We start from the raw sequence: 24,037 nt of genomic DNA, 5'->3' as shown, positions 1-24,037 counted from the left end.
TCACCACTCACTACTTCCCCAGGGCTGCCAATTTGACTTTGGGATAAATGTAATTGTTAAAAACTCTTCCATATATTAGCAATGAGAGAGAGAGAGAGAGAGAGAGAGAGAGAGAGAGAGAGAGAGAGAGAGAGAGAGAGAGAGAGAGAGAAATCCAAGAGTGATTTTTAAGGAAGAACTTGACAGAATTTGGTGGCAGAGTTGATCAAGAAGATAAAGGATATGGAAGAACCAAAGAGGATTCCCAGTGTTTTTATCATGGCAGACTGGAATAATGTAGGCAATTTTTATAGGTTTGTAGAAGGTGGGAAGTGGAACCAATTTAGTATAGCTTTTTGGGGGGTGATTCAAGATGAAGAGTTTGATTTGGGTCATGTTGATGTGGATGGGATATCAAAGTGAAGCTACTGACTCAGGGAAATAACAAATGATACCTCAGGACCAGACTTAAAATGACTATAACAGAGACTTTTATTTTGGACCTGAACCAGTCTCACTTTGGGGCTGGGTACAGAAGGAGAAGGATAATGCATTCATCCATAAGAACAAAGTCTGTAGGACCCAATATATATCCATGTCTTGCTGCTCTTTCATGAGGTTAAACACACACACACACACACACACAAAGTACCAACTTCTGTAGTATAAATTGATTCCATTTCTCATTAAAATAGTACCATTTGTGTTTCATCTTATGAGAAAGGCATGGTTCATTTATTTTTATTTATATCTTCATTGAATTGACATTTTGAAAGGATTTTTTAAACTTTTTTCTGTTCATAGTATGAAAGACTGCATCTTGCACTTCAGAGAACATTGGCAAAGCATAAAATACAAGAGAAGAGGTAAGTTTAAAACATTTTTAACACAAAGAAACAAAAACGAATAACTAGTATTTGAGTTAGTGGAAACCAAAACTTGTAAAACATGGGAAAGAATTCCAATAACATTGTTAGAACTGTTACTAAGACATTGTGTTCTATGCATAAAAAAAGCAGATGAAGATGAGAGAATAGTAAAATAAACTGAAAAAATTCTGGTAATACCTTGATTGTCAGACAGTCTTGAGAATAGTTATTCTAGATATTCAGACATTCTGGATAGCAGGAGATTAAAATTTTAAGGGTTGTGTCTTTTTTCTTCATTTTATGGAAATCTTTCAAAAAGATAATATCCTTGCCCTCCTGCCTTTAAGAGTATATTAAGCATAATCATTTATTGAAATATTCTGTAGTTATAGCTATATAGCTATTATTTATAATATTATAATTATCACATAGGTAGCTGTTTTGCTACCTCATTCCCACCCCCCAGAATAAATATACCCTAATCATAATAACTGAGTGGTATAAAACATTTGATTTAATGCAATTTGGTGAGTTAGGAAGAATGCAACTATTACTATCCCCATTTTCAAAGGAGGAAACCAAAATTAGGGGACTTGCTTCTTTTTATGTGGCTAATAGTGACACGGCCAGGATTCAAGTTCAGTTTTCTGACTCCAGGTACAGTGCTTGCTGCACTAGACCATATTGATTCACAATGACCATGCCATCGACTCGCCTTCCTGTGAAGATTGTGTTTATTTGTTTTCTATCCACTCCTAATTTTCTCTGTGTTGTCAGTGTCTACATCTTCTCATACCCATTGCTACTTGTAACTACCACTCCTGTGAATGATCTCTATCACTCTTTTCTCTTTCAGATTTTTTTTAATACAGAAAAAAAAGGTGTATGGATATCTTCTGGTTTTAGATGACAATCATTTTTCCAATACATCCAATTAGTTCTTTTTTTCCCTATATTTTGCTGTGTCTTCCAGATTTTTCAGCCTTTGTGGGTAAAATTGTCAATGCTAGAGCAAACCAAAACTAGAACCAGAACCAGAACCAGCACCAGAACCAGCACCAAAAATGTAGGAACCAATGAGGATATATTGAGTTTACCAGGAAGGAAGCCTTACCTGCACTAGTGGAGACTCCCCAAAGGAACAAAAGGACAAAGCCTATATGTTTTAATTAGATGGGAGGTAAATTGGGTAAGGGCACCTCTTGACTGGACAAGCCTTGTTACTGGGGCTTTGAGAATAAGTTTGGGGGCGTGTAACCAGAAAGTTTCTTATTTGAGTTAGCTGATTCTCATAACCCTGCCCTAATAGATAGGATTATTCTGTATACTTGCTGTTTCAGCAGTAAGGAAGGTCTCAAGCAAGGGGCAGGGACTTCAGTACAAACAGGGTCAGAGAGAAAATAAAGGAACTACAGACAAAATGGAGTTGCTTCAGTTTTCTCAGCTACATACACCCATATAAGAAAAAGTGGTCATTTCTAGGCATTGCTAGTTCATCAAATACTTTCTACATGATTAATGACCCATCTTTGTTTGGTATTTTGGTTCATAACATCTTTGTTATTAAACAGGTTCCCTATCACTATTTTTCTAATTATGAATCTAGAATTATCCGGAAAACCTAAGACTCTAAGAGGGCTCAATTTTGGAAACTGGAGGTTTTACTCTAAACGCAGTCAACTTTCCACTAGCCATGAGTGGAGTATGTTTTGTGAATTATCCATGACCACTTTTCTTCCATTAACAAGTTGTTGGTCAGTAATAGGACCAAATCGTGGGTGAGAATCAGAATTTGGGCCATCCAAAGACAATGAAAAGAAACATGGAAGCATGTTTCTTGGAGGATCAATGAAAATTTGCAGAGAAGTACCTTTAAAGTGCCTTTAAAGAGATGGCTACAAAAGGGATGGTTTTACAAAAGTCCAAAACTTGTATGAACTGATACAAAGTAAAGTAAGCAGAACCAGAGAACAATGTAGACAGTAAAAACAATTTTGCAACAATAATCAACTGTGAAGGACTCAGCAACTCTGATAAATACAATGATACGTGATAATTCCAAAGGACTCACAATGAAAAATTCCATCCTCCTCTAGATAGAAAACTGATGGACTCTGATTACAGAGCGAAGCAAATTTTTTGTCTTGCTTTTTTTTTCTGGATTTTTTTTTGCAACAAAATTAATGTGGAAATAGGTTTTGCATGACTTCATATGTATAATAGGTATCGTATTTCTTTCCTTCTCAGTGGGTGAGGGAGGGGATAAAGGGAAGGAAATAATTTGGAACTAAAAGTAAAGAGAAAGAAAAAAATGAATAGTATGAACTGGACACGCCAGTCTTGCTATTGCTTAAAGTCATCATTATGAAAATCAATTATTACATTGTGCTGTATATCTCACCATCTCTAAGAGGTTAATAAGGATATATATATATCTATATATGTAGATATATATATATGTATATTTTTACTGATGCTAAATAACACCAAGCTATTGTGCTATTTTTGAGTTTTCATGACTACATTTTATGATCTTTCTCTTTACTATAAGTCAAGTCAAAAAGCACTTATTGAGCACCTACTACATGCCAGATATTGTGCTAAGTGCTAGGGATACAGAGAAATGAGAGGGGAAACTTTGCTACTTTCAAGGAGATAACTATGTACAAACAAGATATACACAAGTTAAGTTGGAGGTAATCTCAGAAAATACACTGAGAATAAAGATGACTAGGAAATGCCTCTTGCAGAAGGTGAGGCTTTGGCTGAGACTTGAAGGAAACCAGGAAATCAGGAGGCAGAGATGAGCAGAGAGCTTTAGGCATGAGGGACAGCCAGTGAAAATTCCTGGAGTATAATAATAGTAGCATTTATATAGCAGTTTAAGATTTATTAGCTCCTTGAAAGTGATCCAGCAAGCTCCTTGAGAGCAGAGATTGTTTTTTGCCTTTCTCTGTGTCTACAGGACTTAGTTCATTACCGGACATATAACTGGCATAGAGGGCAATAAATGCTGATTATCTGACTAGTTTTATAAATATTATCTCATTTGATCCTCAGAGGTAGGTACTTGTTATATCCCCATTTTACAGATCAGAAAACGGAGGCAGAAAGAGACAAGGCAACTTTCCCATGGTTCCATAGACTGCAGGTCTAGAGCTTTATCCATTGCACCATTTAGATGTGCTCCATTTGGCTATTTATGGATGCAAAGTTACATGGAAAACTGGAAAATTCAAGAAAAATGGATTCTGAAAATACAAGATGTTATTATAAATGTAATCAATGCTCACTAGCCATAAGTAAGATAAGTGTTCTGTGAATAGTCCATGACTGGATCCCAGGCTGCCTGTAATAGGATTAAATAATTTCTAGCTATTGTCAAAGCTTCTGCTTTTAGAAACTACCTTAGTCCTGTCTTCTAATCAGTTGTGGGCTGAGAAAAAAACAAGGTATGATATAAGGCCTGATAATCTCTGGTGTGAGAAAAGTTCATATTATTCTTACTGCATGGATTTTATGACATCTGTTTGCACTGCCTAAAGACCTGTTTGACTTACTTTCCTTGTGATCTCGGATGTGTCCTGAATTGAGTTTGCCAGATAAATGGTCCCTCAACAGAGAGGGTGTTACTGAGCATATAGCAATAATACAAATAAAACATGTGTGAAAGAAGAAAAACTAGAGGGACTATTTTGTTTTCTGTTATGTTATGTTTGCAATTATCTATGACTCTAATATCATGGGTATTGAAAGTTTAATGAGACACATTTTTTCCCCACACATATGCTTTCCTTCTATAAAAGAAACAGATTCTGCTTGAATGACAGAGGAAGCAAATATAAGAACACAGCAACATAGAGAAATACAACCTATGGTATTGTGGTACATGGACATAATTCAGAGATAAAACTACCCATACATGTCATTATGGGTAAAGGCATATGCCCATGACATCTCAACATAACGTGTCAAGGAATTTTTCTCATGAGACATTTATGTCTATAGTCTCTACTCACATACTAATTGTCATTGAAATTGGTTCAAAGTTACTAAAAATATACCTATTTTAAAATTTGTAGCAATCTGCTCAATTGCAATGAGGATTCGGGATACCATTTAAAATTCTTTAGAATTACACCACCTTTGGCCAAAATTAGTCAACTCATTAGCTAACCCTGAAAAACAGAGTGTCAAACATGAAATGCCAAGAAGGTAAGTGCAAACAGAGCAGTACTTCTACCCATATATAAGAAAGTGTGAGACTAGAACTTGGTTGAGTCACTAAATAGCTTTGCACCTAAGTTTCTTCACCTGTAAAATGACAATGATACTAATACTTGTACTACCTACCTTTCAGACTTATTTTGGGAAAATCTTTGTGCAAATTTTAAAGTGATATTAATTTCCATAACAATTATCAGTAGTCATTAATATTTAATAAAATTCAAAACTTCAGACCTTAGCAGAAACAGAGATCAGAAAACATCCCATTGAGTCTCTCAAACCTAAAAAAAAGGAAAATAACAAAATTAGCAAAGTCCAAATAATCTAGAGAATGATGCAGCAAAAAGATTTCCAAATTTGGAGTCAAAGGACATGAATTCCAGACAGCACTATTGCATACTATTTGTGTGACCTTGAGGCAGTCAATCCCTCTGGGATTCATATTCCTTATCTCTAAAATGAGGAGTTAAACTGAAATTTGAAGTACCTTTATACCTACAAGTCTATGATTCTATAATCAGATTTTATCTCTTCATTTAGTTGAATTTTTAAATCCTTGATATGTGCTTTCTTGTCATCTGCCACTGTTTGGGAACACCATTCTTCTAAGTGTTCAGGGTATACAAAACTGATTTTAATATTAGCTTAAGAAAAAAACACACTTAAAGTAAATATGTTTCATTAAAACAATACAAAGCATGCTATGGACAAGCCTTTCTTGTTATTGTTATCTGTTGCTCTGGATTATCCATGCTACTATAATATTTCTTTCCACTAATCTGCATAATCATTAAATGACCCTATACAAAAAGTAACTTTATACTTTACCCTTTTTCTTCTCCTTGGTCATTCCTTTGTAAAATAATCAAAGATGTTTTATCATTCTTATTAGCTAGTTTCTAATTTATGTTATAATGATCTTTTTCAGGAAATCTTTGGAAAAAGAGGATTTTGAAAAATTCATTATAGATCAAGCAAATGCAGCAGGTAATACAATTACATATAAACTGATATTAAGTGACTGGGAAGTACAATTATTGAATCATCAAATCTTAGAGTTAGAAAGTACCCAAAGGTCATCTAGTTCAAATATTGTAACCATCAAGAGCTAGTATATTCTAATAAAAATAAACTAAATCTGTATAAAGCAAGGGTTTCCACACTCTATGTATTGTTAGACCCAAAATATTTTTCCCATTTATGTTATTTATCTGCCAGGAACTAGAAAAAATAATGTCTGGTTAGCAGAGTCATTGAAAGACTTTGATCTGGGAAGCTCACCAGGGGCTACTTAATTTGCAAATAACCAATTAAAGTTTGAACAAAGAAAACTCTTGCCATTAGGAAGGGGGGGGAAAGGAAGTTTGCTATAGAAGCAAAATTGAGATTTAAAGTAAAATGAAAATAGTGCAAAACTATCTATCTCTATACAAATTGATAGGTACATGTAATACATATACATGTGCATGTGCATATATGTGCACATATATGTGCTCTGTGGTATGTGTGTATTCTCTACGTGTGTATATACATATATATGTGTGCATATGTACACATTCTATATAATCTGTGATTTCACTGGCATAGGGAAATTTTCATGAAGAAATTATCTTTGCCAATGGAGGTCAGCAAGCATTCTGAAATGTAGTCTTAGTTGCCTAGGACGCTAAAAGTCATCTTTGTATGTTAACAGTCATAAAATATGGTTGTCTATGGAGATGAGATATGAGATGATGATACAACTTTCTATAAGCTTTTATAAATATATAAAATTCAAGAATATAAATTATTGGTGGGTTAAATTGACGATTGCCAGGAGGATCAACCCAAATATTGGAGCAAGAAGTGAAGGCCATTAGAAAAGGAAGAAAAACCTTTTTGAACTGTAATATTTTTGACAGAACATGCCCTAGTTGAGGGATCTTCACCCCAAAGCCATTGTGCTTGGTGTAGCTTCCTAGGTCATTCTATGTTACTATTGATCCCAAAGCAATATTAACAAGTACCTGTGAGTTGGAGCAAAGACTGAGATTTTAGTTATGCAAATAGCTTAGCATATAAACTGAAAATGACATGCAGTTTTGAGTCTTTTACCACTGCTATAATAGAGGTGACTGAAAAAAAAATCCCATCCCATTCCAGGTGTTCCAGGGGATATTATCAAAGAATCTCTAGGTGAAGAACTCTTCAAAATATGCTATGAGGAAGATGAGCATATCCTAGGCGCGGTTGGAGGAACCCTCAAAGATTTCTTGAACAGTTTCAGCACCCTTCTGAAGCAGAGTAGCCATTGCCATGGAGCCGAAAAGAAGGGCCGACTTGAGGAGGTGTCCATACTCTGCTTGGAGAAAGACCCCAATGTCTTAAATGTTTACTATTTTTTCCCTAAGAAGACAACTACCCTCATTCTTCCAGGCATCATTAAGGCTGCTGCTCATGTACTATATGAAACCGAAGTGGATGTGACCCTGGTTCCTCCCTGCTTCCGTAATGACTGTAATGAGTTTGTAAATCAGCCCTACTTGTTGTACTCTGTTCAGGTGAAAAGCACAAAACCTTCCCTATCTCCTTGCAAACCTCAGTCTTCTTTGGTGATTCCAGCCTCTCTCTTCTGTAAGACCTTTCCTTTTCATTTCATGTTTGACAAAGACATGGCCATTCTACAGTTTGGCAATGGCATCCGGAGGCTGCTGAACAGAAGGGACTTTCAAGGAAAACCTAACTTTGAAGAATATTTTGAAATCCTCACCCCCAAAATCAACTACACATTTAGTGGGATCATGACCATGTTGAACATGCAATTTGTCGTAAGAGTGAGAAGAGGGGACAACTCTATCAAGAAATCTTCAGGGGTAAGGATGCATACATATGAAGGAAGGAAGTAGGGAAAGAAGGAAGGAAAAGGGAAGGAAGGAAAGAAGGAAGGAAGGAAGGGAAGAAAGAAGGAGGGGAAAGGAAAGAAGGAAGGAAGGGAGGGAGGGAAGAAAGGGACGGAGGGAGGAAGAGAGGAAGGAGGGAAGAAAGAGAGGAAGAAAGGAAGGAAATGCATTCATATTTGCTCTTTGCCAAACACTGAGATAAATGCTGGGAATTCATACATGAAAATGAGATAATCCTTGCCCCAGAGGAGCTTACATTTTAATATGATGAAATAACATATATTAGGAAGTGGTAAACAAAGAAGAATGTTGAAGTCTGAAAAGTCTCAGAAATAACAGATTTTTCAACAGGGCAGTCAGTTTACCTGCCCTTTCAAAAAGCAATGCTAGCATTGATTTGATTGTTACACTCAGAGAAAGAGGTATAAAGGGGGTATATGTGGGGAGGGGCATGTTATATGATGTCAGGGATGATGGACTATGTAGATGGCTGACTGGAGTATGAAGTATGGCCTATGGCCAGCTAAATATAAGAAGAAGAAAGAAGCATCTAACTGACAACAATATGCCAGGGAAGGTAGTAAATGCTCTACAAATCTTATGTTATTTGATACTAACAGAAATTCTGGGAAGTAGATGTTATTGTTACAGTTGAGGAAACTAAGGCAGACAGAGGTTCAGTGATTTGTCCAGGCTCACATAACTATTAGTTATCTGAGGCTCAATTTGAACTCAGGTATTCTTGACTCCAGGCCCCATATTCTATTCACTGCACAACCAATATGCCTGCAATGGGCTATGTGAGTTTGTGCTTACTCACTCAACAGTGAGAACAAACAGGGCAAGAGTTCTAATGTTGAGTGATTTAAGTCCCTCAGGGCACGATCTCTGTCTGTCCAGTGGTCCAAAGGGTACATCAACAAGGGGACCAGATTGCAGCATCAGTGGGTGGCAAGGCTGGGATGGGTAAATGGATGGGATGTGAAGCCTGGCCTGGTCTGGGGCTATAAAGTATGCATAATGATATTATCTGGGTTGATCGTTTAAAATATGAAAAGGAAATATGAACAAGGAAATCTAAAGCATGCACCAGTTTAGTCATTTTGGCAAAACCTGTGGGGGAATAATTTGATTTGATTCAACTCATCATTATTTATTAAGTACCTACCATGTTCCAGAAACTGGTATAGGTGCTGGAAATGCAAAGACCAAAACAAATGAGTCTCTGTCCCCAAGGAGTTTATGTCCTCTTGCTAGCTGTGAAAAACGTTTTTAAGAATTGGGTTTTTTTAATCTCTACAACTTGTCCAAAATCCCAGTTGAAGGCTTCTGTTAGAAAATGGGTAGAATGCCTACTTAAGTATTTTACAAATTTTATAGGTATTGACAAAAAGATGAATTTGAAACATTAAGAAGTTAGTATTAAGGAAAAAATGATTTTACAAAAGACAGAAAAATGGATTTTCCCATGTACATTCATTTGTACAACAGTCCCTTATTAATAATAATTGACATTTATGTAAGACTTTAAAGTTCATTGCAATGGATAGAGCACCAGCCCTGGATTCAGGAGGACCTGAGTTCAAATCTGGCCTCAGACATGTAACACTTACTAGCTGTGTGACCCTGGGCAAGTCACTTAACCCCATTGTCTAGCCAAAAAAAAAAAAGACTTTAAAGTTCAGGAAATGTTTTACTTGTATTATCCCTTTTAAGCCACCCAACAACCTTGTAAGATAGGCTTTTATTATTTGTATCTTATCAATAAGGAAGCTGAGTCTTAGAGAAATGAAATGTCTTATCTGTGGTCAGATGGCTAGTCAGGATCAGTGGTGAAATTTGAACCAGAGTTTGTTGACACCATATCCAACACTAGATCCATTATGGCGAACCTGCCCCTGGCATCTGCCTCTAGAGCACTGAATCAGGTGCTAGAGAAGAAGAAAACAAAGCCCCAAAAAATGTAGTCTTTGCCCTCATTAACAATGACAGGCAACACATTGGCTTTGAAAATGTCACTATTACACAATGTGAAAATCAGCAAAGATGATCGGTGTCCTCACGACAGAGAACTTTGGGTGACTTTGTGTCCTGAGGAAGGCATGCTTGTGAAACCAAGCTTGCTTGTATTGCTGCAGGCCTGCATTCAGCTGATAATAGATGTCTGTGCCGTATCACACAAAACTATGTAATGGTTTCTTGCAGAATCACGGCTAAGCTCTTTTCTCAATAACCTTGTAAAAGACTTTTTTTAGAAGGGAGAAGAATTTAGTGCTGCTCTGTGTTGTTAAAATGACTGAACCTCCCTGGTGGTTTTTTGTTTTGCTTTTTGGTGAGGCAATAGGGACTAAGTGATTTACCCAGGGTCACACAGCTAGAAAGTATCAAGTGTCTGAGCCCGCATTTGAACTCAGGTCCTTCTGACTCCAAGGCCAGAGCTCTATCCACTGTACCATTTAGCTGCCCTGCCATGGTGGTTCTTAATGCTGTCTAATCCCATTAGTCTATTAATCCATAGACAATGCTTCCTGTCTCGCTTGAGTTCTATAGATCAGTTCTGTACTTCTGTCCTCACATTAGATGTATCTTAGATCTAAATCCAGAAGGACCCTCAAAGGTCCAAACCCCATCTTCCTAGAGATGAGCGACAAAGCCAAAGCCAAGACAGTTTTGCACCCTAGTGAAAGTTAAAATCTCATCCCCCACCCAATATTTGTCAATGTCCACCAGCTTATCTTTGAGCCTTCATTGAAACACATGCAACTAATCACAAAATGAATAGCTATAGGCCATGAAGAACAGGTTTTTCTGGAGTTAAAAATATCTGCCTACAAAATGTCATTTAAAAAAAAGATATCTGTATCACTTCATCACTGATTCACCCTTCAGTTGTTGTCTTAATCTGGTGATACTCCCCAAATGTCATCTACGACGTGGTTGCCTGTTCACTGCCGATTACTCTCAACAGTGAGGCAGCGTGGTAAGTGTAATAGTGCCACATCTATAGCCAGGGATGTCATTTCTAGTCATGTCTCTGCCATTTGCTACCTTTGTGACCTTGGGAAAGTCATATTAAGTCTTTAGGTATTAGTTTCCTCATTTAAAAAAAAATTCAGCATTTTTGGGGTTTTTTTTTTAGTATTTATTGTTAACTTATAAATTGCTGCCTGCTTATTTTCTCTTCCCTGAAAAGAGTTTTTTGAGGATGGATATGGGAAGAGCACAACAAGTTGTCCTGTATTTGGTCATTACTTCTCCTAAATAATGTGTAATATAGTATAGTATATATGTATAATGTGTAATATAGTATAGTAGTATAAATAGTTGTGTAATAACAGCATTTTAAAAATACTAAATAACATTGATTTTTTTAAACACGGAAACTGATGCCAAAAGCCTCCATGTGACTTTCCTAAGGTCACAAAGGTAGAAAATGTCAGAGCTAAGATAAGATTTGATGTTCTCTGACTACAGATGTAGTACCCATTAACAGATACCACACTGAGTAAAGATTGATTGCAGTTTAGTAGATGGGTGTTCTGATGGCGTTAGAAACTAAGCTGAAACAACTCCATTTGGTTATCTGAGAGGAGCAGGGTAACACAGCAGATAGAGTACTAGAACTGGAGTCAAGAAAATCTGGGTGTGAATCCAACTGGTGACACTAGTGGTGTGACCATGAACATGGAACTTCTCTGAGATTCTGGAAACTCTGTAAGACTTTGAGTTATAAAGGGGTTGAGGTCTACATTACTGGAGGCTATTTTATAAGTATATTTAATTCACTTTATTCAAAACCTAAACCAGGGCACCTTGACTTTTATTGTGTTATGACCTCCTATGGCTGTTCGGTGACATCTAGACCTCTTCTCAGAACAATGTTTTTAAATAAAGTAAAACACATAGGATTACAAAAGAAACCAATTAAACTGAATACTGTGACTTAATTTTTAAAAAGTCATGGGCTCCAGGTTTAAAAACTTGTGACTTAAATAAATGGTTAGAAATGGACTCATTTCCCAAATGCTAAAGGTGAGTTCACTAATATTTAACAAAAATCCTAAAAGCAGTGAACATAAACATTGTAATATTGCTTTTTTTAAAAAAATTAAGTACCTTATAGTGTATTACATGTGCTTAGCACAGATAATCTAGAAACAGATGTTATTAAGATTTCCAGACAAATCTCATATGCACCTTTCCCTCTTTTCCATATTTTTCATTTTGATATTTATTTTCCCCAATTAAATGTAAAAAATAATTTTAACATTTTTTTAATTTTTGAGCTCCAAATTTCCTCCCTACCTCTCCTCCTCACCCCCTCCCCCATTGAGAAGATAGGGAATTTTATATAGGTTATGCAAAACATATTTCCATCTCATATGCATTATTAAAAAGCAACAACAACAAAAAATAAAAGGGAAATGTGACCAAAATGAAGGGGAAAATATCATACAACCTGAAGAGAAAATGTAGGAATAGAATTATTGTTGATATAGATACCATTAGCAGAAGTATCTTAAATCCAAAACTCTTGGGTTGCTTGCCCATTTAAAAGCTTAATGTGGCATTCACGTCCTGTGTTTAACAATTTTTTGTGATTCATTCAATAATCTTTTGTAAAATGTTTACCGTATGTTGGGTCTATTAGGCACCGGGGAAGATAGAAAAGTTTCTTCCTTCAAGGAGCTTACTCTCAAATGATGCCTATACGCATTCTTATTTACACAGTAACAGAATCTCAGAGTTGGAAGAGACCTCACATGCTATCTAGTCCAACTCATAGCAAAAAAAAAAAAATCCCTTCTACACATATCTGATGAGTGGCCATCCAGCCCCTGCTAGAAGACCTCCAGTAAGGGGCACCCACCACCTCCCAAAGTAGTCTATGCTACTTTGCAATAGCTCGTTTGGTAAGAATTGTTTTTAACCTCAAGTCCAAATTTGCCTCTTTGAAGCTCATTATTGCTCTTAATTTCACTGTGGGGGCCCAAACAGAACAAGTCTAATACCTTTCTACAAATACTTGAAGAGAGCTATTATGTCACCCTTGAGTCTTTGTTTCATCAGGCTAAATTAATTTTAAGATTAATTTGAAAGTAAAATATAAACCCCCTTATTCCCTTCGACTACAGGAAAAGAGACAAACAGCTTTGTAAGTAAACATAACAGAAATAATCATTCCTTGTTGTCATAGCCTTGGGTTCTCTGATTATTATTCAAGAAAAGCAGACAAAACAGATAACTCTGACTGAATTGTTGCCTTGCTGTGACTCTCTCTTTCTGCACAGTAGCATGCTAATCACTGATCAGGTTTGGTCTTCTCAACATTTTTTAAATAAATGTATTCAGTTCAAATTTTGAAATTCTCACTTGCAGCTTTTTGGCCTCATGACACCCTACAGCATGAACGTGATTGGAATGGAGCCATGGTACTTGTCAGTTGAATGAAGCACCTACAAGCAAAAGAATAAAAAACAGAGTCAATATTTCCTTTTATATCAGCTCTTTAGTGTTAACTTGGGAAGGCATTGGTATAGATCCATAGGGTTGAAAAGAACTATTCCCTGAGCTCATATAGAAGGGACTTTGCAACAAAGAACCAGGCATTCTTTCTATTATAGCCTCTGTAAAGTGATTCAAAATCCTGAGTCTTTCAAGATTTATTAGGATACTAGGTGCTTAGATAATAGGGCCAAATACCTGTTCATATTAGGCTCTCAAAAGATATTTGTCAAACTGAATTGAACTGAATTGAATTGGGATTACTGGGCAGTTAAAACTTAGCTTTGCTTCTCTTACAATCCCTCCTGCTCCTCCCCTTGTCTTCAACACAAGGTGCTCTTTGTGCTTTCAGGGGAATATGCACTTGGTGTTCATTAGAATATATGTGTCCTTTCATATTGTGCCCATAGTAAAGACTCCCAAAGGCCCTTAAGATGAGGCTTGGCAAGAACTGAAAGTTTTTAGCTTAGGCAAGGCTAACTATAAAGAATTAACTTTTACACTGGGAAAAAGCTTCTAATGTCTGTAATGAAGCCAGCATGTCACAGTGGTCATGATAACAGTGAAAGGATTCTGTCTCCATTTCTTTCTGTTTTCTGAGAAGGGTTCAGAATAGATTAAACACCAGGAAAAGCAAGGGAGCTTCAGTGGGATTAGTCAGTTATTAAAGAAGAAAAGATTAGATTTTGTTGCCTGCAGAAGCTGATTCTAGGGGTGGGTTTATTAAAGAGTGAATCATATTTCTGTGATCCAGAGACACAAAATAGATGAAAAAAAAATCTTACTCATAGGTATTTTCATTTATTATGTCTAAACAGAAATTGATGAAAACTGGTTCCTCAATGAGAGGGGAGAGCAGAGGAAGGAAGGAGAAAGCTGAAACTTCAGGGCACTATACCAAACTTATTTTCTTTCTGGGCTGGGGACTGGACCTATAATGTCATTAGTTTAGGGCATGCTTTCTACCCATTCATGTCAGAACATCATTGTAACTTTCAGTCTTAGAGTGCTACCCAGGGCATTGAGACATTGAGTATTGCTCAGGGTGATAGACACTTGAATCCAGATATTTCTCATTTTAATATTAGTTTTCTATTGTCTATACCACCCTGCCTCCATTTTTGTAGAGAGAATAATACTATAATATGAGAGGCAGCCTGGACAGAGGATCCTCAGGACCAGGAGGACCTGAGTTGAGGTACCACCTCTCACACAGACTGTGTGACCCTATACAGATCACTTAACCTCTCTGCACCTTGGTCAAATCAAAGATTAGAAGCTCTTGAATAGCTGCTGATCAGTATTGATAGAGAAAGCTTGAGGGCTTTTTTTTCCTTTAATCACTTGAACATTCTTTATAACAACGGTCTCCAAGATCAGGGATAGATTCTTGAGGGTAAGCACACAGATTGATTCCAAGGGGTGTGTGGTTAGCCAATCAGAAGGTGGAAAGATGGATTCCCCAGATATCTAATCATGGCCTTGTTTCCAACACATCTACTTTTTAACCAATATGGCACCATACTGTCCTACTTCCCTCCCCCACAAAACAATATATAAGATCTCAACTTTCTTCTTCCAAGCTAGATGTTGGACTATAAGGATGCAAACACCAGCAGCCACAGCTGTGTCATTGAAGCACCCACCACCACCACCACCACCACCACCAATCTCCAACCCAACATACCCTCTAAGAAAATTCTTTTTTTCTCCTGATGAGATCACAGAAATTTGAAGACTATTCAATCCACTACTCTATACCAATCAAATAAGGCAGATAGGTGGCTGCAGCATGAGGCCTGGAGTTGAGAAGAACTGAGTTCAAATATAGCCTCAGACTTACTAGCAATATGACCCTGGGCAAGTCACTTAACCTCTGTTTGCTTCAGTTTTTTCATCTGTCAAATAGATAGATGTCCTCTGTTGTTGTGTGGATCAAATAAGATAATAATTGTAATATGTTTAGCATAGTGCCTGGCACACAGTACGTGCTATAAAAATGTAAGTTATTGTTATTATAAATCACAAATCCAGTAAAAAAAATGTTGGTTTCAGAGTGATAAATTGAAGGAGAAATAATCATCTGAGGGATGGGGGGAAGTAGAACTCACATTCATAAAGACCACAGATCTTAGAAGGGTTGAAAGATAGAAGACAATGTCATTTAATATTGTTGCAGTCTTGTTCCAAGTATCAACAAAACGTGAGCTCATGCCAAGAAAGCATAATGCTGATACTTAGGGAAGAGGTCCTCAATCAGAATTTATTGGAATTTGCCCCAACTTCAATGGTGAATCCTAAGAGGTTCTAGTGCTACTTTCTGATTATCACCCTCATTTTTTTCTTCAAATAGCTTCATCCATTTCAGAGGCCACAGTGACCTGATGGTAGAGCTAAGTTTATTGCTATTCATTTTCATACAGAAAAAGAAAAGAAAACCCAATTAAAGAACAAAAGAATTATCATAATATCTTTAGTTATTGTTTCTTCTCTAGTTTGAAAATCAATTTAGAAGGAAACTGAACTCTGAATAATTGTAATAGCCAGTTTTGGTCATGGACAACAAATAATGAAACGTATATGCCACTTTAGGCAAATAACTTCACTTCCCTGGGCCTTGGTTTCTTCATCTGTAAAAAAAAAAAAGGGAGAGAGAGAGGTTGAGTTGGACTAAATGGTCTTTGAGGTCTCATCTTACTTTAGATCTATGATTCTCTCAGCAGAGAAATGGTATTTTGATGGTAAAGTGGGGGAGAGGAGGGAAGAATATTGCAGCTGGTCATTTTATGAATTGTTTTTGTTGAACTGCTTTTTTTCTTTATTTTAAGAAACAGTTCAGTTCTGACATGGTGGTAATATGTATGGTTGTGGGGAGGCACAGTGCCAGTAACGCCTGTGATATGAAATGAACAGAACACTGGCTTTTTTATGTAAAAGGAGGAAAAGAGAAAATGAAGGTTGATAGGACCCTCTCCTTTGCTTCCCAGGTCATGGATCTGAAAGGTCAAATGATCTACATCATTGAATCTAGTGCCATCTTGTTCTTGGGGTCACCCTGTGTGGATCGGTTAGAGGATTTTACAGGCCGTGGGCTCTACCTCTCAGATATTCCAATCCATAATGCCCTGAGGGATGTGGTCCTGATAGGTGAACAAGCTAGAGCCCAAGATGGGCTGAAGAAGAGATTAGGAAAACTCAAAGCCACCTTGGAGCAAGCACACCAAGCCCTTGAGGAGGAGAAGAAGAAGACAGTCGATCTCTTGTGTTCCATCTTTCCAGGCGAGGTTGCTCAGCAGCTGTGGCAGGGACAGGCTGTACAAGCCAAGAAATTCACTCATGTCACCATGCTTTTCTCTGACATTGTGGGATTCACAGCCATCTGTTCCCAGTGCTCGCCAATGCAGGTCATTACCATGCTCAATGAACTCTACACTCGCTTTGACTACCAGTGTGGGGAGCTGGATGTCTATAAGGTAGGAGCGGGGACTTTGGAAGGAAATTCTAGGGGCAGCAGGTGTTTCTTTGGGACAGGGAAGTACCTTTAAAAAAAACAGGTTTTGCTATTCACCTGAATTAGATTCATTTGTCTTAATCATGAAATGAAAATCGCCTAGGGAGCTGTGCAATGAACAAACTGGAAGCAGGCACCCCCAAGTGATCAGTATGAATGTTCACTGTGCCAGAAATAGTACTGCCTTACAAAAAGAAAAGAAAAAAGAGAAATCAGAGAAGGAAGACATTGTTCTGTTTAAAGGACTGCCATACTTCTGTACCAGAATGTAAATAAAGGCATGGCAGCCTAAGAGGAAGAGGGCAGTTGGGGTGGGGTAAAGGTGGGTTTGGCTGGAGATGACTGAATAAAACCCTGATTCCCAGTAAGCATCACTTTAGTAGATGCAGATACGATAGTTATCATCTTTTGTCTTACTTTTAATGGGTTGGTCATTCCCTTCTGTGAACCCAACAGAGCAAGGTTTGGGCTTCAGAAACAGGACTTCTTGTTTCCAATAATAAGAAACTGATACACACACACACACACACACACACACACACACACACGTATGTATGTGTGTATGCATGTATGTATATGTGTATATATATATGTATGTATGTGTAAGTATATATATGGCCATTTTTTTTAAGTTGTAACAATGTATAGTGCTTTAGTATGTGACTTTCATTTCAGATTTTCATCTGAGACTTATGTGTCTAAACCTCCATACACTCTGCTAAATGTTTGCAACTCACTGAGACACTCAGGAAGATGAAGTAGTCTGAGATTTCTATATGGTCTGAAAAGAAATATATAGAATTAAATAACTTATTCTTGTGGATAATGGAATAGAGGCAGCAGGTATGGTGGATAGAATGCTAGTCCCGGAGTCAGAAAGATTTGGACTTAAATCCTACCTCAGACACTTACTAGCTATATGGCCTTGAACAAGACCACTAACTTCTTTGGGCCTCAGTTTCTTCATTTGTAAAGTGAAGGGGATGGATTTGATGGCCTCTCAAGGTGATTCAGTGGATAGAGTGCTAGGCCTGGAGTCTGGAAGACTCCCCTGTGAGTTCAAAGCTGGCCTCAGATATTTACTAGCTCTGTTATCCTGGGCAAGTCACTTAACCCTGTTTGCCTCAATTCCTTAATCTGTAAAATGAGGTGAAGAAGGAAATGGAAAACCAATCCAGTATCTTTGCCAAGAATACCCCAGATGGGGTCATGAAGAGTCAGACATGACTAACAACTACAAAATAACGATGGATCCCTTCTAGCCCCGGATCTGTAGTGTCATAATCCTTTAAGGGAAGACATATTATGGTGATATGTTTTGCATAATTGAACATGTATAACCCATATCAAATTGCTTACTGTCTCAGGGAGGGGGAGGTGAGGGAAGGAGAGAGAAAATTTGGAACTCACTTTTTTTTAATGAAAGTTAAAAATTGTCTTTACGGGTAACCGGGGAAAATGAAATGTCATTCAAGTGAAGACATAAATATCTCAAGGCTATTCATTAGTTTTCAGTGCAGTTGACTGATTCACACTTTAGTTCTAAAGCGGAAATAAAAGAAAACAAAGTCCCAGGTAATGTGTTTAGGTTTAAGTATGCAAGAAAAAAAAATCTAGTGCCCTGTCCTTTTCCTTGAGCTTTAAATACAAATTGGTACCAATGGAAAAACCAGACTCTGGAGTCCATGACCTAGGTCCAGACTCGCCTGTGACACAAGCAGTATGACCTTGGGCTAGTCACTATAAAAAATAAAATAAGGGAAGGTTAGGGTAAATGGGCTTTGAGATCTCTTCCAGCTCTACAGTCAGAAATCCTATGATCCTGGAGTCCTATATACAGTACATATGTTTGAATTGCTGAGAGACTGTGGCATTCATTAGTGGAGTTCTATCAGCCTTGTAATCAGAAAAACTGAACCTGAGTTCTAACCCCTAGTTTCTGTGTGACCCTGGATAAGTCACTTACCTTATCTCAGTGCCCCTAGCAACTCTATAATGTTTTAAATCACAGTCCAGGTACTCATTTGTATCAACTGAAGGAATTCCCATTCCTGTGAAATCACAGCTGCAATTTGAATCACTATCCATTGTTAAACTATAGGTGGTGTTTTTCAGATGTTGGTATTAAAATTAATCAATCAGTAAATAGTTCCAGTTTGTACATTCCTCTACCTCTCCTCAAAAAGCTCTCCTCCATCATGAATTTCCTTATTGCCAGTGCCCTTTTGCTCTCCTCATCCTTCTTGACTTCTTAATGGCATTGTAGACTGGAGGCTCCTCCATTTTTCTTACTTCTTTATTTTCCTTTTGCTTCTAGTTCTAGTACTAGCTCTACTCTGCTCCTCTTCTTTCTGCCTTGTAAGATTATGCACAGAACACTGTGCTATGTTCTGATGGGGATACACAATTAAGACAAAACAACATCCCCATCCTTGTGGAGTTCAGAGTCAAATAGAGACGACCACAGATGTGTATCTAGTCTATACATATCTGTTGCTTCTCCACCCAGTCTTACCAACATCTTAGATTCATGTAACACCCTGAGTGTGCAACACTTGAAAATAGCTTCAGATAGGGGCAGCTAGGTGGCAAAGTGGATAGAGTGGAGTCAAGAGGACCTGAGTTCTAATCCAGCCTCAGACTTGACACTAGTTGTGTGACCCTGGGCAAGTCACTTAATCCCATTGCCTAATAAAAAACCAAACCAAAACAAATATGATAGGGGGAGCTAGGTGGCACAGTGGATAGAGCACTGAAGTCAGGAGGACCTGAGTTCAAATCTGGCCTCAGATCAAACACTTGACACTTATTATCTGTGTGATCCTGGACAAGTCACTTAACCTCAGTTGCCTTAAAAAAATAGCTTCAGATTGCTTCATTTAGTTTATCAAAACTCATTTTACAGAAGGAGAAATGAAGCATAAAAAATATTGAGTGACTTGCCATTGGTCTCCCTGTGCACAGTTAACAGCAAGACTTAGAGGAGAGTTCAGATTCCTCAAGTCCATTTTACTCTATATTGCTCCTCTTTTATAAGAATAGTCTTGCTCTAGCATAATAAGCTTACCTTGTACTGGTCATGATTTCTGTCCTAAAAGAATTATTTTACCTTTGTTGGTTCATAATCCCTCTCTTTCTACATATTAGCTCTGTGACTTAGGTGAACTCAAGTCATTGGAGAAGAATTCATTGTACCATATTTTCTGCATCTGAAAATGAACTCAGATTTCATGGTTTCTAAGGTCCTTTGTAAAGCAAAAATCACATCAAAGATCTTATACATCTATAATCATATAACATCATTTTCAGTAGTATTTCATATGGTTTGGGTCATCATAGGACATGGGCCATTGTATTCCTCCTATCTGATTTTAAGTGTGTGTTGCCTTCTGCTACATTTGCCTTAACGTTTGTTTATTCTGAGAAACCAATTTGTATACTTAGGTGGAGACAATCGGAGATGCATACTGTGTAGCCGGAGGCTTACACAAAGAAAGTGAGACACATGCTGTTCAAATTGCCCTCATGGCCTTGAAGATGATGGAGCTGTCAGATGAAGTGATGTCTCCACATGGAGAACCCATCAAGGTCAGGTGGATGTGTCTGATGTCTGTGGGATATATTTGATTCCTGTCGGGGACTGAGGGGAAAATGCTCATTAAGGGATATCTGAGGCAGACATAAAAAGAATTCATTGGGCAAGCTGAATCCAAGAGTTAGGTTTGGCTGGAGATGATTGAATAAAACCTTGATTCTCAGTAAGCAACAGATTAGTAGATGCAGATATGATAGTTATAATTTTTTGTGCTACTTTTAATAGGTAGTCATTCCCTTCTGTGAACCCAACAGAGCAAGATTTGGCTTCAGAAATAGGACTTCCTGTTTGCAATAATAAAAAATTCCCTATACTTTGCCAATGCCATATAAACCAAAAAAGATATATGGTTGTTAAAAAAAAATAGTTGTAACAATGTACAGCGATTTAGCCTGTGACTTCCATTCGTTCTAATAAGACTCATGTGTCTAAACCTCCATATACTCTGCTAAATATTTACTACTCACTGAGTAATTTTAGCAATGATAAGAATATTTTAGAGTCATTTTAACAACTGATTACCAAACTAAAACCATTTTTGAGTGGCAAAGATTACATAAAGAACTCAGAAGGAATAGTTGGATTGTACCACATGAAAGCTACTAAATTAGACAGAAGTAGAAACTGAAGAATTTATAAGTTGCTTGTGGCTGGCAGCAACCAAGAATCAAAAATAAATAAATATAGGTTGTGGACCAAACAAAATTGAGTTCAGGGAGAAAGGAAGACCGTAGGAAGACTGTAGGAAAAATATTCCTTTTTCCTGAGGCCCTGTGTATTTTTTTTTCCTCCTAAACTTCCACAATACTTACTTATTCTCATTTGCTTACCCACAAACATAGAGAGGAAGTCTTGAATAAGAATAGATAGAAGAGATAGATAGAAGAATGGTAGGTAGAGGTTGAACCAGGGAACACAGTTGTGGAACTAGCTTTTCCCAGTCCCACATGAATCATGAGATTAGCCTCTCCAAGGAGATTCCCTAAACAGAAGCTGGATTTCCCCTGCTTTTCTTAGGTGAATTACTGCTGCTGCTGCTACCATGCTATATGTAGACTTCTTTTCCAAGTACTGTGTGTCCCTCTGAAGCTCAGTTAGATCCTCCTCTTTCCTTCAACATTGTTCCTCTCCATAGGTCTCCAGGGCAGGACATTGTTCTCTTATCCTGCTCAAGTGTATAACTGTGTGGTTTCTTTCTTTCTTTGTTTTTGCTAAAATGTGAATGAACTCTGAGTATAATCTATATAGATTTGAGCTAAGTTACATGTATATAAGCCTGTGTTTCTCACAGAACTTGGCACAGTTTTAAAGCATTAAGCAATCTTTTCTAGGTACTGCCAGTTTTTACCATCCAATTTTTCTCATTGACCCTATTTGAACCCTCAGTCCCAGCCTGAATAATCTCTCAGCACTTATGGTGAATTAAAGTCATTTTTTTTCCCTCTCTTGGTTCTTACTTTGCCTCAGGTCAAAATGACTCTCTGTATAGCCACCTAAACCATTGACTCAATTGATGTCCCTTGGGTTCTGTCAACAGATGATTCCCAGTTTGTTTCATTGGATTTGAGTCTCCCATCTCAATGAACACTTACTGAAGGTCTCCTCAGTTCACTCTCCCAGGTTATTCCAGCTCAAATGAAATGACAGTTGTAAAGCACCTAGCACAGTGCCTGGAACATAGTGGTGCTTAATAAATGCTTATGCTCTTTTCCTGGATTTCTCTTCTATTCATGTCCCTTCTCTGTAAAGCTGAAGGATCTGGACCAGATGATTTTGGAGGTCACTTCCAGCTCTGAATGCTGGGATCTTGAGGCTGTGGTCTCTTTGTCTCAGGCCATTTCTGTTGAGATTAGGCTTTTTTTCCCCTCTTCACATACTTGACTATGAAGACAGAAAAGCTGGTTTTCAGCTTCCACTTCCAAGATCTTTTCTTAAGGCTGAGAGGATGGATATGTTTAGGAAATGATGATTAGGAAAATCTTCAAATTGTATTTGTGTGACTGATCTATCCAACATTATTACTTTGCTTTTTAAACTTTCAGTTATGACTTGGAAGAGGGTCATGATAAGTTGACAGATCCTTGGAGTCTTGCATATGTATCTGTTATGCATATTTCAAATGGCATACCATTCAAAAGAAAAAAACCCTTTTAAGATAGACACTGCTATATGCTGTATTTTGGGATTTTTTTTCTACTTATAACTATAAATGAGTCATAGATGTAGAAAAGTACTTAGAGATCATCTTAGTCAAGGATTTTTAACCTTTTTTGTGTTGCAGATCCATTTGGCAGTCTGGTGATGACTATGCAATCTCTCTTAGATTAAAGTTTTTTAATGCATTAAAGAAAACACAGAGTTACAAAGGAAAGTAATCATATTGAAATATAATTATTAAAATATTAGCAAAACAAATTTTGATATGTTCAAATATGCAGTGGAGGACTAATAATATTGTTGATATGATGGCCATGAACATTTCCAGATATCTGCAATAACAGCAATTTGATACAAAAGTATCCATAATTTCTATTGATGAAAAAGTCACAGGTACTGCCAATACATGGATGGTTTGTTACCTACATTGATAAAGGAAATGCTAAGTTTTAGTTAGAGCTTAGTGAAAGAAAGGATGCAGTTTTTTTCCTATTCAAGTTCATAGACCTCCTGAAATCTATCCATGGGCCCTTTGAAGGGTCTGTGTAACCCAGGTTAAGAATCCCTGATCTAGTCTACCTTCTCCTCTTACAAGTAATAAAGAGGAGGCATAAAGGATTTAAGTGACTTGCCTAAGGTCAAATAGTGTGGCAAAGCTAAAGCTAGAACCTGACTTTTAGTCTAAGGACCTTTCTCCTATAATAGGATAAATGATTGGTTTACTGTGATGAACTAGATTACTTGATTTACTTGTAATCTTCCAGTATCCTTGTATAATCATTAGCAGAATTAAATAGCAGTTATTTCCTGGGCTGTAATTTTCATCTGAATTACTGAAAACTTGGACTTTGTTTAAAGTATATTCTGACGATAAAACAGTACAAAAATGTCTGCTAAATATGGACAATGATAAGGAGCAGGAAGTTTGTATCACAGTGAGTTTAATGGAACTTTAAATTGCCTGTTTAAACCTAAACAAGCTGTTAAAACCATGCCCTGGGTCCATTAGGTGACACAATGGATAGAGTACTAGGCCTGGAGTCAGGAAGACTCATCTTCATGAGTTCAAATCTGGCTTCAGACACTGTGTAATCCTGGGCAAGTAACTTAAGAGAAGAAAGAAAGGAAAAAAGGGAAGGAGGAGACAGAAGGGAAAGAGAAAGGAAGGAAGGAAAAATCATTTATTAATAGCTTTCTATGTGCTAGGCATTGTGCTAAACATAGGGATAGAAATATTTTTGAAAGAGAAATAGTCCCTATCTTCAAGAAAATTATATTATAATAGGGAAAGGCAACATATATAGGGTAGTGGTAA

The 24,037-nt window shown here is 37.3% G+C and overlaps 1 protein-coding gene across 1 annotated transcript in view; it reads left to right on the top strand.

Annotated features, from left to right (window-relative positions):
- GUCY1A1 (guanylate cyclase 1 soluble subunit alpha 1) overlaps positions 1 to 24,037 on the top strand; it is a 75,868-nt gene that overhangs the window by 35,477 nt on the left and 16,354 nt on the right. Inside the window, 5 exon segments of the mRNA XM_020994010.2 lie at positions 784 to 845; positions 6,004 to 6,062; positions 7,218 to 7,927; positions 16,447 to 16,932; positions 20,415 to 20,558. Coding sequence (XP_020849669.1) covers positions 784 to 845; positions 6,004 to 6,062; positions 7,218 to 7,927; positions 16,447 to 16,932; positions 20,415 to 20,558 — 1,461 coding nt within the window.

This window comes from Phascolarctos cinereus, unplaced genomic scaffold (genome assembly GCF_003287225.1).
Source record: "Phascolarctos cinereus isolate Bilbo 61053 unplaced genomic scaffold, phaCin_HiC Scaffold_9;HRSCAF=440, whole genome shotgun sequence".
Classification (NCBI taxonomy): domain Eukaryota; kingdom Metazoa; phylum Chordata; class Mammalia; order Diprotodontia; family Phascolarctidae; genus Phascolarctos; species Phascolarctos cinereus.
Note: the sequence above shows the minus strand (reverse complement) of the source record. Positions and strands in the feature narration are given on the sequence as shown.